Source organism: Trichosurus vulpecula, chromosome 3, assembly GCF_011100635.1.
Source record: "Trichosurus vulpecula isolate mTriVul1 chromosome 3, mTriVul1.pri, whole genome shotgun sequence".
Classification (NCBI taxonomy): domain Eukaryota; kingdom Metazoa; phylum Chordata; class Mammalia; order Diprotodontia; family Phalangeridae; genus Trichosurus; species Trichosurus vulpecula.
This window is the reverse complement of record NC_050575.1, coordinates 95121124-95134201: the sequence shown is the minus strand read 5'-3', so window position 1 is coordinate 95134201 and position 13078 is coordinate 95121124. Positions and strand designations below refer to the sequence as shown.

Here is a 13078-nt window from a genome sequence, read left to right as displayed (position 1 = left end):
ACAGTGACGTCATCGCCAGAACTGGTCCTTCCAGGCCACTTGGCTTTTGGAGTTTCCACTCCCCACTGGTCAACACCTGGGTCTTACCGAGGTCTGCTGTTCTGGCTGACGTAAGAGAAAACCCTGCCCCGGCTTTGGTTACAGCCACACACTGACAGCTGGGCAAGTTCTCTCTTGAGCCTGTTTCCTCTGGTATCGCCTGCCACGGGGGTGCTGTGCGGCAAGAACGCATAAGCCTTAAAGGACTGCCTATGGGTTGTTATAGCTGGAAGGAACTCTAGAAATTACGCGACGGAACCAGTGACTTGACCTTTCTATAGCCTGATGGAGCCTCAGAAATCACATCATCTACTCTGCTAATTTTAGGCACTGGGCCATCCCTGCCCCCAGAGTGACATTCCCAGGTAATAAGTAATCACGATTCTTTCCAAAGCACTTTCAGAGGCACTGAAGTATGTGGAGTGGAAAGAGACCCGGCGCTGGAGTCAGTTCATAGCATGGCTCTCATGGGTCTTGCTCAAGTAAATTTAAGTCACTTACATTCTCTGGGCCTTAGTTTCCTCGTTTGTAAAACAAAGGAGTTGGACTAGATGGTCTCTGAGGTCTCCTCCATCTCTCTATTGACATTCGCTCCAAGTCCCTCCTTTTAAGCACTGCGGCTATGAAAGAACCTTTGCTCCGGGAGGCTCCGCAGACAGCAACCAGGGCTTGCAAGAAAAGGCCAGCCCCATGATTTCCCCTGCCCAAAATGCTTGCTCCCCTCTCCCCCTCACTTGACCCTTCAGGCACGGCTGAGGTTTTTATTGGAATGAGCCCCAAATTACAGGCACTAGGTATTTTAAAACATTTGATGGACTAAATCCCAGAGCTCCCACTGACACGTGTGACCTCGGGCAATTTATTTCCTTATCTCTGTTCTCCAGGCCTCAGTTTCCCCACTCTGTAAAACAAGTTAGATTTGGTGGTTCCTAAAGGTAGTCCCACCTTTTCCAGCTCTAGGTCCAATAGTTGCTCAATGCGTACAGAACAATCAGCCCATCCTAGCTCAGGTGTGGACCGGGAAAATAAGGAGGGAGAGGGAAGAGACGGGGGGGGGGGGGGGGGGGGGGGGGGGCGAGGTAGTGTAAACAGAAATCTCCCCCCAGCCCAAAATGGCGGGCCCAAGAATCACGTGCTCCGTGGGGAGGGGGAGGGGTCCTGAGCCCTCCCACACACAGTGGGGGGGCGGAGCAAGAGGGGGAAGTCCTAGAGCCTAGCGCGCTCCCGCGTCCTTCCCTTCTCCCCTCCCCCGCGAGCCCTGGCGCGCGCTCCCGCCGCTGCGCTCGCGGCCCCCGAATGTTGTGAATCAAATGTTTGGTTCGTTCCATCCCCCCGCTGCTGCCGCCGCGGACAGTTCTTAAAGGGCCAGTTACCCCGGAACAGGGATCAGGAAGGCGGCGGTGGCGGCGGCCCCGGCTGGGGATCGGCCCGCGGCCCGCTGCCCCCCAGCCCCAACCCCGGGCTAGCTCGGGGTGGGGGGGGGAGAGGGGGGCTACGCGGTCGTCGGAGAAAACAAAGAGTCGCCGGAAGAAGCCCGGCGGGGGGGCGGGGGTGAGGGGTGAGGGGAGGGCGGTAGACATTGTTCCGCAGGGCGGGGGTTCTTAAAGGGGCCGAGCTGCGCCCCCAGCCTCGCTCCGCTCTCGGGCCGGATCCAGCCGTCCAGGCTCGGGAACAAAGGGAAGCGGCCCCGGGGCTGCAGCCGGGAGGCTGAACGGCCACTTCGCCTCGCCTCGCTTGGCCTCTGCGCTCCGCAGGTGAGTGAGCTCGCCCACTCCTCCACCTACTGCCCAATTCCCCCAGCCCCTGGAGCCCCGACCCCCTAGAGCCCTTGCCTTGGGGCAGAAGGGGGCACAGTGGCTTGGCCTTTTAGGAGTTAATTCCAGATGCGCTGTGGGTCGCGGGCGGGGGGAGGTAAGGCCGGAGAGTCAAAGTTGGTCCCATCCGGGGTGGGGGGGGGGAGAGGGAGGGAATCCCCGCTTCATCCTCTCCCTTCCTCCCTTCCCCAACGACCCTGGCAGAATCTAGGCTAGGTGGGAAAACCATGGTCACGCTGACCCCTGGAGCTGGACATCGAGGGGGTGTTGGGGGGCGTTCTCCCCCTCCCCCTTTAGCCCCTTCCCCCGTGGTCTGTGAGGAAATGTAACCGTCCGGAGCGCAGCCGCCGCCGCCTCCCGCTCCTTTGTTTGTTGCTTTTGTTTGACGCCGAGCACATGGTCTTCGAGCCGCGGCTCTTAAAGCCACAGCTCCTTCAGCCGCGGCCCCGACCCGCAGGGCGCCTTTACCATCCCTCCTCCTCCCCGACCCTGGCGCCGGGCTCTGCCTGGTTCTTAGCACAAAGGCTTGGGCTCCAGGTGGCCTAGGTGTCGGCTGGTGAGAGCCGTCTCTCCCGGGAACGCGGTTTGGATTGCCACCCTCCCCCGCCACCCCAATCTGTGCCACTGAAGCCCGGGGGGTTGGGGTGGAGGTCGTTAATATGGGAGAATTAGAAAGCCTGAGTTCGGGAAGAGAAAGTAGGGACCCCCAAGCGCCCCGACTCCTTCCCTCTCCCACTTGAATCTCGAGTCCAATTTCCGATTCGGTAGGAGCATTGGACTGGGGGGAGTCAAGAGATCCGGGTTCCAGTGCCGACCCCCGCCACTAACTCGCTGTGTGACCTTAGGCAAGCTTCTTTCCCTCTCTTGGTCTTAGTTTTCTCATTTGAAATATGAGAATAATGCTTGCATTACCTACTCCATCCTGCCAATCTAAAGAAAAGCCTTGCGTGAGCATTGAAAGGCTGTATAAACAGGCGTTCCTCCCTCCCCAACTTTGGCAGAGTTGGTGTTTGGATTCACTCTGTCATATCAAAAAACCCCATAGGGAGAAATTCCCGGCTGAACTGGAAGAACTCCTAGCTGGGTTGTAAATGATCCCCTTCCATAGAGCCCAGATAGCTGTCTTTAAACATTCGGCTCCATGGGTCAGAATCAGGATCAGCTTGGGAGGAGGCTACTGGAAGACAGGTTTAGACTGAATTGAAAGAACTTGGAATGGGGCTTCTTTGCCATCTTTGGGAGTGTTGATTTAAAGACTGGATGACCCCGAGGGGATGTTGGGAGAGGAGATTTCTGGACTGCCAACATCAGGACTAAATGCCCCAAAGTTCTTCCAGATCTGAAATTCTGTGAGTCAGTTACTGGGATACCTAGCTTCCTTTTTCTTGAATCCACAAAATGTCAGCGGTGGGAAGGATTTCAAAATTCTTCCATAGTCCGATCTCCTGGTTTTACTGTTAAGGAAGCTGAGGCCCAGGGAAGGAAGGGTCTCTTCTAAGGTCACAGCTAGTCTATGTGACAGGCAGAGCTGGAAATTCAATCCATGTCCACTGATTCCCATCAGCAACTCATGCTGCCTAAAAGCCTGGGTAGAAAAGTGAGTATTTTGAGGTCTATTTTATAGAGGAAGAAACTGAAGTTTGGGGAGTGTTTGAATGCCTAGGATAAAACAAATGAGTCAGTGCCAGAACTTTGGCTGATACACAGATGTTCGACTCAGACTGTCTTTGGGTAGAGACCCTCATGAATCCTGATTCTCCAGCAGAGGAGCCACAGGGTTCTGGGGAATAAGTGGCTCCTGTAACTCTTCCAGGGGACCCAGGCTGCTGTTCAGTTACTTCAGGAAATTCTGTGCACTGGGTTTTCTTGTCCTGCTGTGGATGGAAACGCTGACAAGCGTTCATTTTGGGAAGAGTGCTGAGGGTCACTAGCCCCAGCTCTGCCACTTACCAGCTGGGTAATGATGTTACTTTAAGCAAATCATTTCCCTCTTCGGGGCCTCAGGTTCCTCATCTTAAAAAAAATGATTTGCCAAGTCTTTCATAATCTGTGAAATAGAGAAGTCAGGAGACCTGGGATCTAGTCTCTGTTACCACTCCCTTCTGTGACTTTGGCCTCAGTTCCTGCACCTACCTGTGTGATGGGAAGAACACATTTCCCCATCTTTCCCAGGTTTGTTGTGAGAAAACAGAAAATGAAAATTCTCTGGTATTGTTTCTAGTGCCCATGGAGAGGACTGGGCAGGATCTTCACAGAACCAGATGACAGGGTCATAGGTCTAAAGCAGAAAGGGACCTCACAGGCCATCTAGCCAACCCCCCTCATTTTACAGATGATGAAAGTGAGGCTAGAGAGGCCAGGTAACTTGCCCAAGGTCTCACATGTAGTAAGCACCAGAACTGAGAATTAAACCCAGTCCACTGACCCTCAGAGCTAGTCTTTCTGTATTGCTTTCTAGGATGCTTAAACACTCAATCAGACAAGCCCAGATCTTAACCCTTTTTTTCCTTCTCTGTGAATTTTTAGACTAGGTGGGACTCTGAAAGAACAATCTGTCTTTGCTCTGTTTATTCTCTTGAGGGTAGCTTTTGTCTCTGAGTTCTCAGACTTTTGGTTTCTTAAAGATTTAGGCTCCAAAAAGGGAAGCGGTTCCCAGTTCCCTTGCTCCTGGAATGAGACACTTCTTTCTCCTGAATCTGTCCCCCATTCCTAGAACGATCTCCCTCCTCATCTTCACTTCCTGGCTTCAGATCTCAGCTGAAGTTCTCCCTTCTGCAAAGAATCTTTCCTAGGCCTCCTTCATTTTAGTGCCTCCCCCCATTTATCCTATATGGTGTTTGTATAGCTGTTTGCATGTTTTTTTCTCCCGTTAAATTGTAAGCTCCCTGAGGGAAGAAACTTTTTTTCTTTTTTTGCTCTTCTTCGTGTTCTCAGCTACCTAGTAGGCACTTAATAAATACTCATTGATTGACGGATTTTTCCATGTCACCCAGTGAGGCAGCACAGTTTGGCAGAGAAAGCTTCGTACTCGGAGCCAGAAGCCCTCAATTTGCCACTGCGTGACCTTGGACAATTCCCTTCCGTACTTGGGCTTTTAGTTTCCTCTGCAGAATGAGAGCATTGGATTTCCTAATCTTTGAAGGCCTTTCCACCTCTGACGATCTGGAGTCAGGGGCAGGCCAGGGCCCTTCCCACCAAGGCCACAAGGAGAAGTGTGGGAGGAGGAAGAAAAATCATTGGCTAAAATAGCATTCTCTTCTTATCTGTGGATTTCTTTTCTCTGAGCCTTCTTTTCCCTCCCCCAGCCTGGTTGCCATGGGGTGAAGGTTGGTTGAGTGCGAATAAAAAGCAGAGAGGATTTAGAAATAGACATATTAGTCCTGGCTCCCAGTTCTGGTGCATTTTTTTCACTTAAGTGCTTTCATCACGGTAACACTGAGTTCGGTGGTATCAATATGATTATCCCCATTTGACGGAGGAGGAAGGTGAGGTTTAGAGAAGAAATATGTAGCCAGTCAGCTAGCATTTGTTAAGTACCTACTATGTGTCAGACACTGTGCTAATCACTGAAGATACAAAGAAAGGCAAAAAAAAAAAAAAAAAGCCAGTCCCTGTCAGTTTCAAGGAGCTCACAGACAACATGCAACAACTATGTGCAAACTAGATAGATAGGATACGTTATAGGCAGTCTCAGAAGGAAGGTGCTAAGGTAAGGTTTCTTAGCCATTGTCATACAGCTGAGAAATTAGGTTCCTCCACTAAATTTAGTGCTGACTCCCACCTTTAAGTCATTTGCCCTCTTGGCCTCTTGCCTTTCAGGCCCTGCCAGTTCACAGCCCTATGTGTGTCATGTCCCTCTACCACCCCCCAGGCTCCACCTTTTTGCTCCCTACTTCTGAGCTGCTGGACACAACTGGAGTTAGTCCCAGCTCTGCCAGCTGGACCCACAAGAAATCAACGTGGTGTCCTCTCCGGACCACAGCTGCTATAGAGTATTGTTTTTATTCCCTGGTTGACTTATGCTCCCTACAGTGGGGATGCTGAATCTTTTCCTCCCTCCTCAAGGCCACCTTCCCAGCAACCAATTTCAAAAGATTACCTTACTACTTGTCTGAGAAAATGCAAGCTATCCGTACTTATCACTTTCCCCTCCTAGATTCCCTACCTTGGAGTAATGGTAGCTAACGATTATGTAGCATTTGGAATGCTCCGAGCACTATGCTAAGCACTGGAGTCTCTTTTGATCCTCAGTACAACCCTGGGAGGTTGGGTTATTATTACAACCCTATTTTAGAGGTGAAGAAAAAGGCAAGTAGAAGTTTAATGACTTACCTAGGGTCACACAGCTAGGAAGTGTCTGAGGCCAGATTTGAACTTTGGTCTTCCTGACTCCTGGTGCTCTATCCACTGTGCCACCCAGCTACTCCTAGAACCTCCTGCATCTTCAACTGCCCCTTCCTGTTTTATTTTAGGCTCTGAGAAAGAGTTAACTAGAGAGTAATATCTAGTTTCCAAGCTAATGCCTCTACTTTGTGCCCTTGGTCTTAGTCATTCCAGTCTCTGGAATCCTGCCCCTCTGTCATTCCTTCCCATCCTTCTCTTCAATTTCTCCTTATCTCGTGGCTGCCAGAGCTGCCTGCAAACTTGCCACTTCTACTCTATCGTTAAAAAAAAAAATTCTTCCTTTGATCCAGCCATTCCCTCAAGCTATTGTCCTATATTCTCTTTTGCTCAGTGTCTATACCGTTCACTCAGTGCCCCCCCCTTTCCCTCCACTCTTTTAACTTCAACCATCTCAGCTTACAGTATGAAAGGCCATCTATTCATTGAATTTAGCCATCCTCAGTGTTCATCCTCCATGACCTTTATACAGCAATTGACATTGTCAGTCACCCCTCCTCCTGGCTATTCTACTCCCTAGGATCCATAGCCATTCCTTCTGATGAAGCCATTCCTTCTTAGACTCTGACTGATTTATCTTGTCTCTCTCACCCCATTAAACAGTGGTGATTGAGTGAATGACTGAACCCAAGCACCTGATAAGAGTCTTGCCTTCAAGAGCTCACAGTAGGTAGATTGAGCCCATACCTGGGAATCAGGAGACCTGGGTTCTGCCACTGACTCACAGATCGTCAGAACTGAAGGCACCTCTGTGATCACTAAGCTCCAACAGCCATGTTCAGTTAAATTCAGCAATCACTAATTTTATAGACAAGGCAGCTGAGACCCAGAGAAAAAGCCCTGCACAAGTCTCACAGCTCCTAAGAAATGCTGGAGCTGGGACGTGTACCTAGCTAGGTCTTCTAACTCCCAAAGTCTAGCACATTTCCCACTACTGGTTCATGGCCAATTTGTAAGTCTTCAGTTTGGGGGCAAAGACAGCACTTGCAGGAGGGAGGTGTCCCTGGGGGCTTCATTTGACGTTAGTAAGACATTGGCACCAGGAGGCCCTGGTTCCAAACATGCTGTCAACTCACTTTTAACCAATGGCTTAGAAAACCATCCCCTTCTCTCCGCTTACATGACCCAGACTTATAGTTCAAACTCTGGTGGCCTCTCACCTGGACTGTTGCAATAATTGGTCTTGATGCCTGCAGTTTCCTTCCCTCTCCAATTAATCTTTCATACAGCTGACAATTTTATCGTTCCTAAAGCAAAGATCTGGCTACCTCCTGCCCCTGCTCAAGAAACTTTACTTACTTCCTTTCTTACTTATTCCCTCAAATATAAACTCATCCATTTGTCATTTCAGCCTCTGGAGCCTCTCTCTCCATGCTCATGTCTCATATGCTCTACTATCTGGTCAGAATGTCCTTTTTCAGTTCCTCCCATCCAGCATCGTTGTCTCCTTATACCTGGAAGCAACTCCTTCCTCATCTCTGCCCCTTAAAACCAGTTGATTCCTTCCAGGCTCAGCTTGTTGTGAGGCTTTTCTTGATCTTCCCAGTTACTAGTTCTTCCTCCTATACCTCCCCTCTCGGGCCCCCCTCCCTCAAAAAGTATTTTGTATTTATCCTTTTTTTGTATTTTTTTTTTTTACTGTATTTCCTCATTTGTCTTCAATCCCTAGAAAATGTAAGTGCTGAAGACAAGGGTTTGTGTATCCCTGGCACATAGCATAGTATCTGGCATATGGCAAATATTTAATAGATGCCTCTTGATTCTTAAATGAATAAAAGCAGGGTCCTTTTCCTGGGAGGAAGTGCTCCCCTGTTGGGAACTGTTTGGGGAGTTGGGAGATCTTGGTTCAGGTCCTCCCATGAGATTGGCAGGGAACTTCACCACTTGATTCCTAAGGACTCTTACAGCCCTGACAGTCAATCCCTCCACACAAACATAAACACATACCTAGGGTGTGAGGTGGAGAGCAAAGAGGAGTGACTCCTTCACCTCCCCAACCCAGTGGGAACATTATGCCTTAGGTCTCAAAGAGCAGTAGCTTCCCAAGCCTATTTCCCTGGGATCTCATTAAAGGCCTGTTAATTCAGTGGCTGTTTTCTGCTTGTTTTTCAGTCCAACCAGCTTTTCACTCAGGACAGGCAACTGCCTCCAAAGTCAGCCTTTCACTTTGGGGGTACCTCTAATGATCAGGATAGGTTATGGGCCCCAGAGGTTCCCTCAAAGAAACATTTAGAAACCTCTCTCCTGGGTCACCCTGACGACCTCTTTTGCCCGGGAGCCTAAGACTCCTATGGCTGTTGGGGGAGGCTGCTGGGGTGGACACATTTCTTCAGGTGTCCCCACATGACTCGGGGCTTCCCTTTGCCACCTTCTCCCTCCCTTACTCTGACATAGTTGGATTAAAGCCTAGCATGAAGCCATTTGTATTTCTAGCCTGGGGCACTCATGTTGTTGAGAGGAGAGGGGGAATAGCTGAATGAAGTATGCCCAAACTCTAAGTTTGCCACTGCTACCTACGACAAAGCAAAATGGCCATTAATTTGCCCTCAATTTACATTTTCCCAGGCTGGGGTGGGGGGGGGAGGTGGGCATGAAAAGAGCAATGAATTTATTATAGCTATGACCCTCCCCTCTCTGGGCTTCCCCTTCATCTGCAAAATGAGAGCCTTGGTCCAAATTAGAGATGGGGCCTGCACTCAAACCAGATTAAACTATAATTGGGAAATATTTAACAAAATAAAAATACAATAACACATAGGACTACATTTTAAAACTAAGTCATATGAAGGCACTAGGGATCCTAATGTACAGATTATTGACTCTTTTCTGTTTGAGTTTGACAAGACTGCCCCAGACCAGCTAGGACAAGCAAGTATAGAACCATCCAAGTCAGCTTCAGCTTTGGAAAAAAGACTTGGAAGCTGTTGCTCTTTAAGGCCTAAGGCTAAGGTAGGCTTCTGCCACCCTGTAGAGGAAGAGGAGGGGTCTCTCCTCTTTCCTCCTCACCTCAGACCCTAGGTATGTATTTTTATATATATGTGTTGGGGGTGATTGTGAATCCCTGCTGGCTTCATTATGTTGTATTAAATTTTTTTTATTTTGCTAAACATTTCCCAATGACATTTTCTTCTGGTTTTGCTGGAAGAGAGTTAGACACTTCTGGTATAGGGGATCTCTAAGTATCTTCCAGCCCTCAAATCCTCTGTCCTAGAGTTGGGTTGACTGGCTTCCATCCCATGCCCTCTTTCCCCATTCCCACAACATCAGCGTCCATCTGTCCTGACAGTCAGCTGGTTCTTAAGCTATCCCATTCATGGTGGGCCTATATGACAGGGAAGGGAAGAGTGGCTAGGAAGTACAAAATCTGGGACTCAAATTCAGATCTTCTGACTCTTAAGACTAAGGCACAAAACTCAGCAGTATCAGGACTTGGCAAGACCATCCAGTAAAACCTTCATTTGATGAAGGACGAAACAGGCTCTGGAAAAGTGACTTGTAAGTCAAGGTCACACAGCACCAGGATTGAGCCTATAACTTGACTCCAGGCCTTTGATTGTTAATGCCACTGCTTCTCCTTCTCTCCCATTCTGCTCACTCATGCAGAGACCCCTGGAAAGGCAGGCAGGTGAATTCTCTGGACAGTCATTGGGGCAGAGCCGTCCTGGCTTCCCCACAGCACACCTAAGCCCAGAGCAGACCTTCAGGAGGGAGGATAAGAGCACTGGGGAGAGCTCATTAAGCCCAGTCCTTCCTTCTACATAGGAAACTTGGGGTAGTAACTTGCCCAGGGTGATACAGCAAGTCAAGGAGAGCTAGGATTCAAATCCAGGTCACCTACTTCCCAACCCAGAGCATGCTGGTTGACTTGCAGGCCCATTAAGAAGCAGAGGCTCTTATTCCTTCATAACGCCTTCAGAGTCTGCCAAACCAGGCACATTGCCCCAGGAATGACAGTGCCTCTCTTTTCTCCCTCCCCTCTCTACCACTGGCACCCTCTCCAGCTCCCAAAATCCTTTCCCATTCCCATCTTCTTTGGCCCTCCCAGTAGTTCTGTCCCCATTTGATGAAGGAGGAGACCAAGGTGTGAGGGAATAGTCTGGGTTTTAGAATCATAGTGTCAGCACTGGAAGGGCCCTCCTTTTACAATGAGGAAATCTTGCAAGGAGATGGTAATGAAGTCAGACTGGAGCCGGGCCTAGATGTATCATGGGACTGAGGCCTCACCAGCTGGGGAGAGGGGAAGGGTTCTAGAAATGAAAGGGTTAAGTCCTCCAGGGCTCCATTTCTGGTTAGCCAGGATATTACTGGGGCAGGATTTGAATCTTAAGTTTTCCTGACTCCCAGGCAGCCCCTCTACCACTTCTCCATAAAATGACTGATTTTGTTACACTATGGTTTCAGCTAACATTTATTAAGCAACCTACTATGTGTAAGGCAGGTACATAGTAATGTGTTGGAGGTATAAGGAAAAGTGAAGCTGATCCGGCTCTGAAGCTCCTGCTAGTGGCAAATGATACACACACACACAAACAAATAAAAGAAACAGGGTCCAAGCAAATACGAAGTCATTCAGGCAGGGTGGGGAGCCTCGTTTTAACAGGAGACGTTGTGCCTTCTTGGGGGAATGAAGAGAGCCGAGTTCTAGTTCCTTCTGTGTGACCTTTCTGGTGTGTGTGAACTTGTGCATATCTCCTTCCCTCCCAAGTCTCATTTTCCCCAGTGGAGCACTCACCGGGCTGTTAGGAAGATCTCAGAGGACTTGGCTTTGAATCAGAGTTGTGCTACTTAGGAGTTTCAAGACTTTGGGCACGTCCTTTGGGCACTCCCTTCTCTGGACCTTGATTTCCTCTTTTGAAAAAGAAGGGATTTGGACCTAGATGATCCTCAAGGTCTCTTTCAGCTCTGAAGCACTTTATAAATCAACTAGGGGGACTCAGTGAATGTTCTGAGGAGAGTGAAATAGCCCTCTGGCTAAGTTTCCCCATGGAAAGATGGTAATGGCAACCCATTTCCGTAATGCCTTATGGTTTCCAAAGTACTTTCTTCATCACGGTTTTGTGAGGTAGGTCCTGTAAATGTTATCTCCAGTTTACAAAGAATGAAACAAAGATGCAGAGAGGGCAGTGAGCTACCCAAGGTCATACAGTTAGACAGTACTAGATCAAGGATTTGAAACTAGGCCTCCTGACTCCAGCCCTCCTTGTGAGCTATTAAGACTTCTAACCCAGAAGCATCTCGGGAGAACTCCTCCCTGTCTGTGTGCTCCTGTGCCCAGAACACCAAGGGAGCTGGGGCAGCTGCTGCTTGTGGCCTTGGCAGCCAGGGCTAGGCTCCACCTGATCTCTCTCCTTCCTTCCTTTCTTCCTTCCTGCAGATCTGGCCTTTCCCTCTGCCCCACTACTGAGGTCCAGCTCTTTCCCCCACCTTCCCGACGTCACCAATGCGACCATGGGAACTGGTAGTGAATAGGCGGCCACCCTCAGCCCCCTTCAGCCAGCGCCGATTCCCCGGGGGACCTTGCAGTACCCCAGCACATCTCAGGCGAAGGTAAGAGCCCTGATCCTTCTCACCACTGAGAGAGGAGAGGGAGTCCTTCCCAATCCATGTCTCTAGCACTGGTGACCCAGAGGGGACCCAGGGTAGTGATCAGATCACTGAATTTGGAGTCAGAAGACCCAGCTTCAAATCCTGGCTCTTCTACTTCTGTGACCCTGGGCAAGTCACCAATCTTTTTGGGCCTTAGAGGTCATCTCTGAAGCACATGGCCTGCTCCAAATCCTATGAAGTAGGAGGCCAGATGCTCAGGCTTTACTCCTAGCTCTGCCCTTGACTGTTCTGGGTTTGTCCCCCCCAATGGGGTCAGTGACCTCAGTGCTCCCTCTTGCCCTGAGTTTGCTTAAAAGGGTGGAATCTCTGAGATTCCAAAAGGTACTAGACCCCCACTTCCCACAGGAGGGGGGCCCAAGGGGCCTTAGGAGTCTAAGGAAAGAAAGAAAACTGTCTCCTAGTTCACCTCAGCCACCCACCACCATCCCCCTGTCCTGGACATCCCCCCTGGAGATGAAGTGGTCCTAGCTGGGGCCTCATCTCTGTGGTGCAGCCCCCCTGCCCGGCGCCAGTGGGGACGACGTGATCGCCCTTTGCCCAGCTTCCTCACCCAGGATGAAAGCTTCCTGTCGACGGCATTCCCCCCCCAGCTGCAGCCTCAGCACCTCCCCATAGAGGAGCCTCGCGCCTTTGCCCTCGCCGGCACATCACCCCGAATGCTCCACCCGGCTGCCCAGCAGACCCCATTCATGGTTGATCTCCACGAGCAGGTAGGCTGGGACAAGTGGTGAAGTGGAGGGTCCCCGTTATTCCCATCCCATCCCTTAAGAGAACAGGAGACCATCTCTGACCTCAGACCCTGGCATCTCCAGGAAAAAGGCAAGGTTAACAGTGTGGTGGAAGAGCCCTGAACCAGGAGTCAGCGGACTTGTGTTCAGATCCTTTCTTCTTGTGGACCAAGTCACTTAAAGCCACCTGTGCTCAGGCTTCTCAGCTGTAAAATGAAGCGGCCAGCTTGGGGAAGTTTGTCCTGAGAGGTGCCTCTTGTTGTCTTTCTTTCCCAGGTGCACCAGGGGGCCGTCCCTCTGTCCTACACGGTCACCACGGTAACGACCCAAGGCTTCCCCCTCCACACAGGCCAGCATATCCCTGGGTGCAACACACAGCAGCTCCCAGCATGCTCCGTGATGTTCAGCGGGCAGCATTACCCCCTTTGCTGCCTCCCACCCCCAGTGAGTGAACATGAAAATGACTGCAGCCTGAGGGCCCTGGGACAG

At 50.3% G+C, this 13078-nt stretch overlaps 1 protein-coding gene across 3 annotated transcripts in view; it reads left to right on the top strand.

Annotated features, from left to right (window-relative positions):
• RNF44 (ring finger protein 44) overlaps positions 1 to 13078 on the top strand; it is a 30174-nt gene that overhangs the window by 7459 nt on the left and 9637 nt on the right. The window contains exons 1-4 of one of the 3 annotated variants that reach the window (XM_036751568.1): positions 1647 to 1793; positions 11629 to 11801; positions 12355 to 12571; positions 12866 to 13033. In XM_036751568.1, the coding sequence (XP_036607463.1) occupies positions 11695 to 11801; positions 12355 to 12571; positions 12866 to 13033 (492 nt within the window). In that variant the 5' untranslated portion in view covers positions 1647 to 1793; positions 11629 to 11694. Of the gene's footprint in view, positions 1 to 1646; positions 1794 to 11628; positions 11802 to 12354; positions 12572 to 12865; positions 13034 to 13078 lie in introns of those variants that run through there. The other 2 variants (XM_036751569.1, XM_036751567.1) reach the window with 2 other exon arrangements.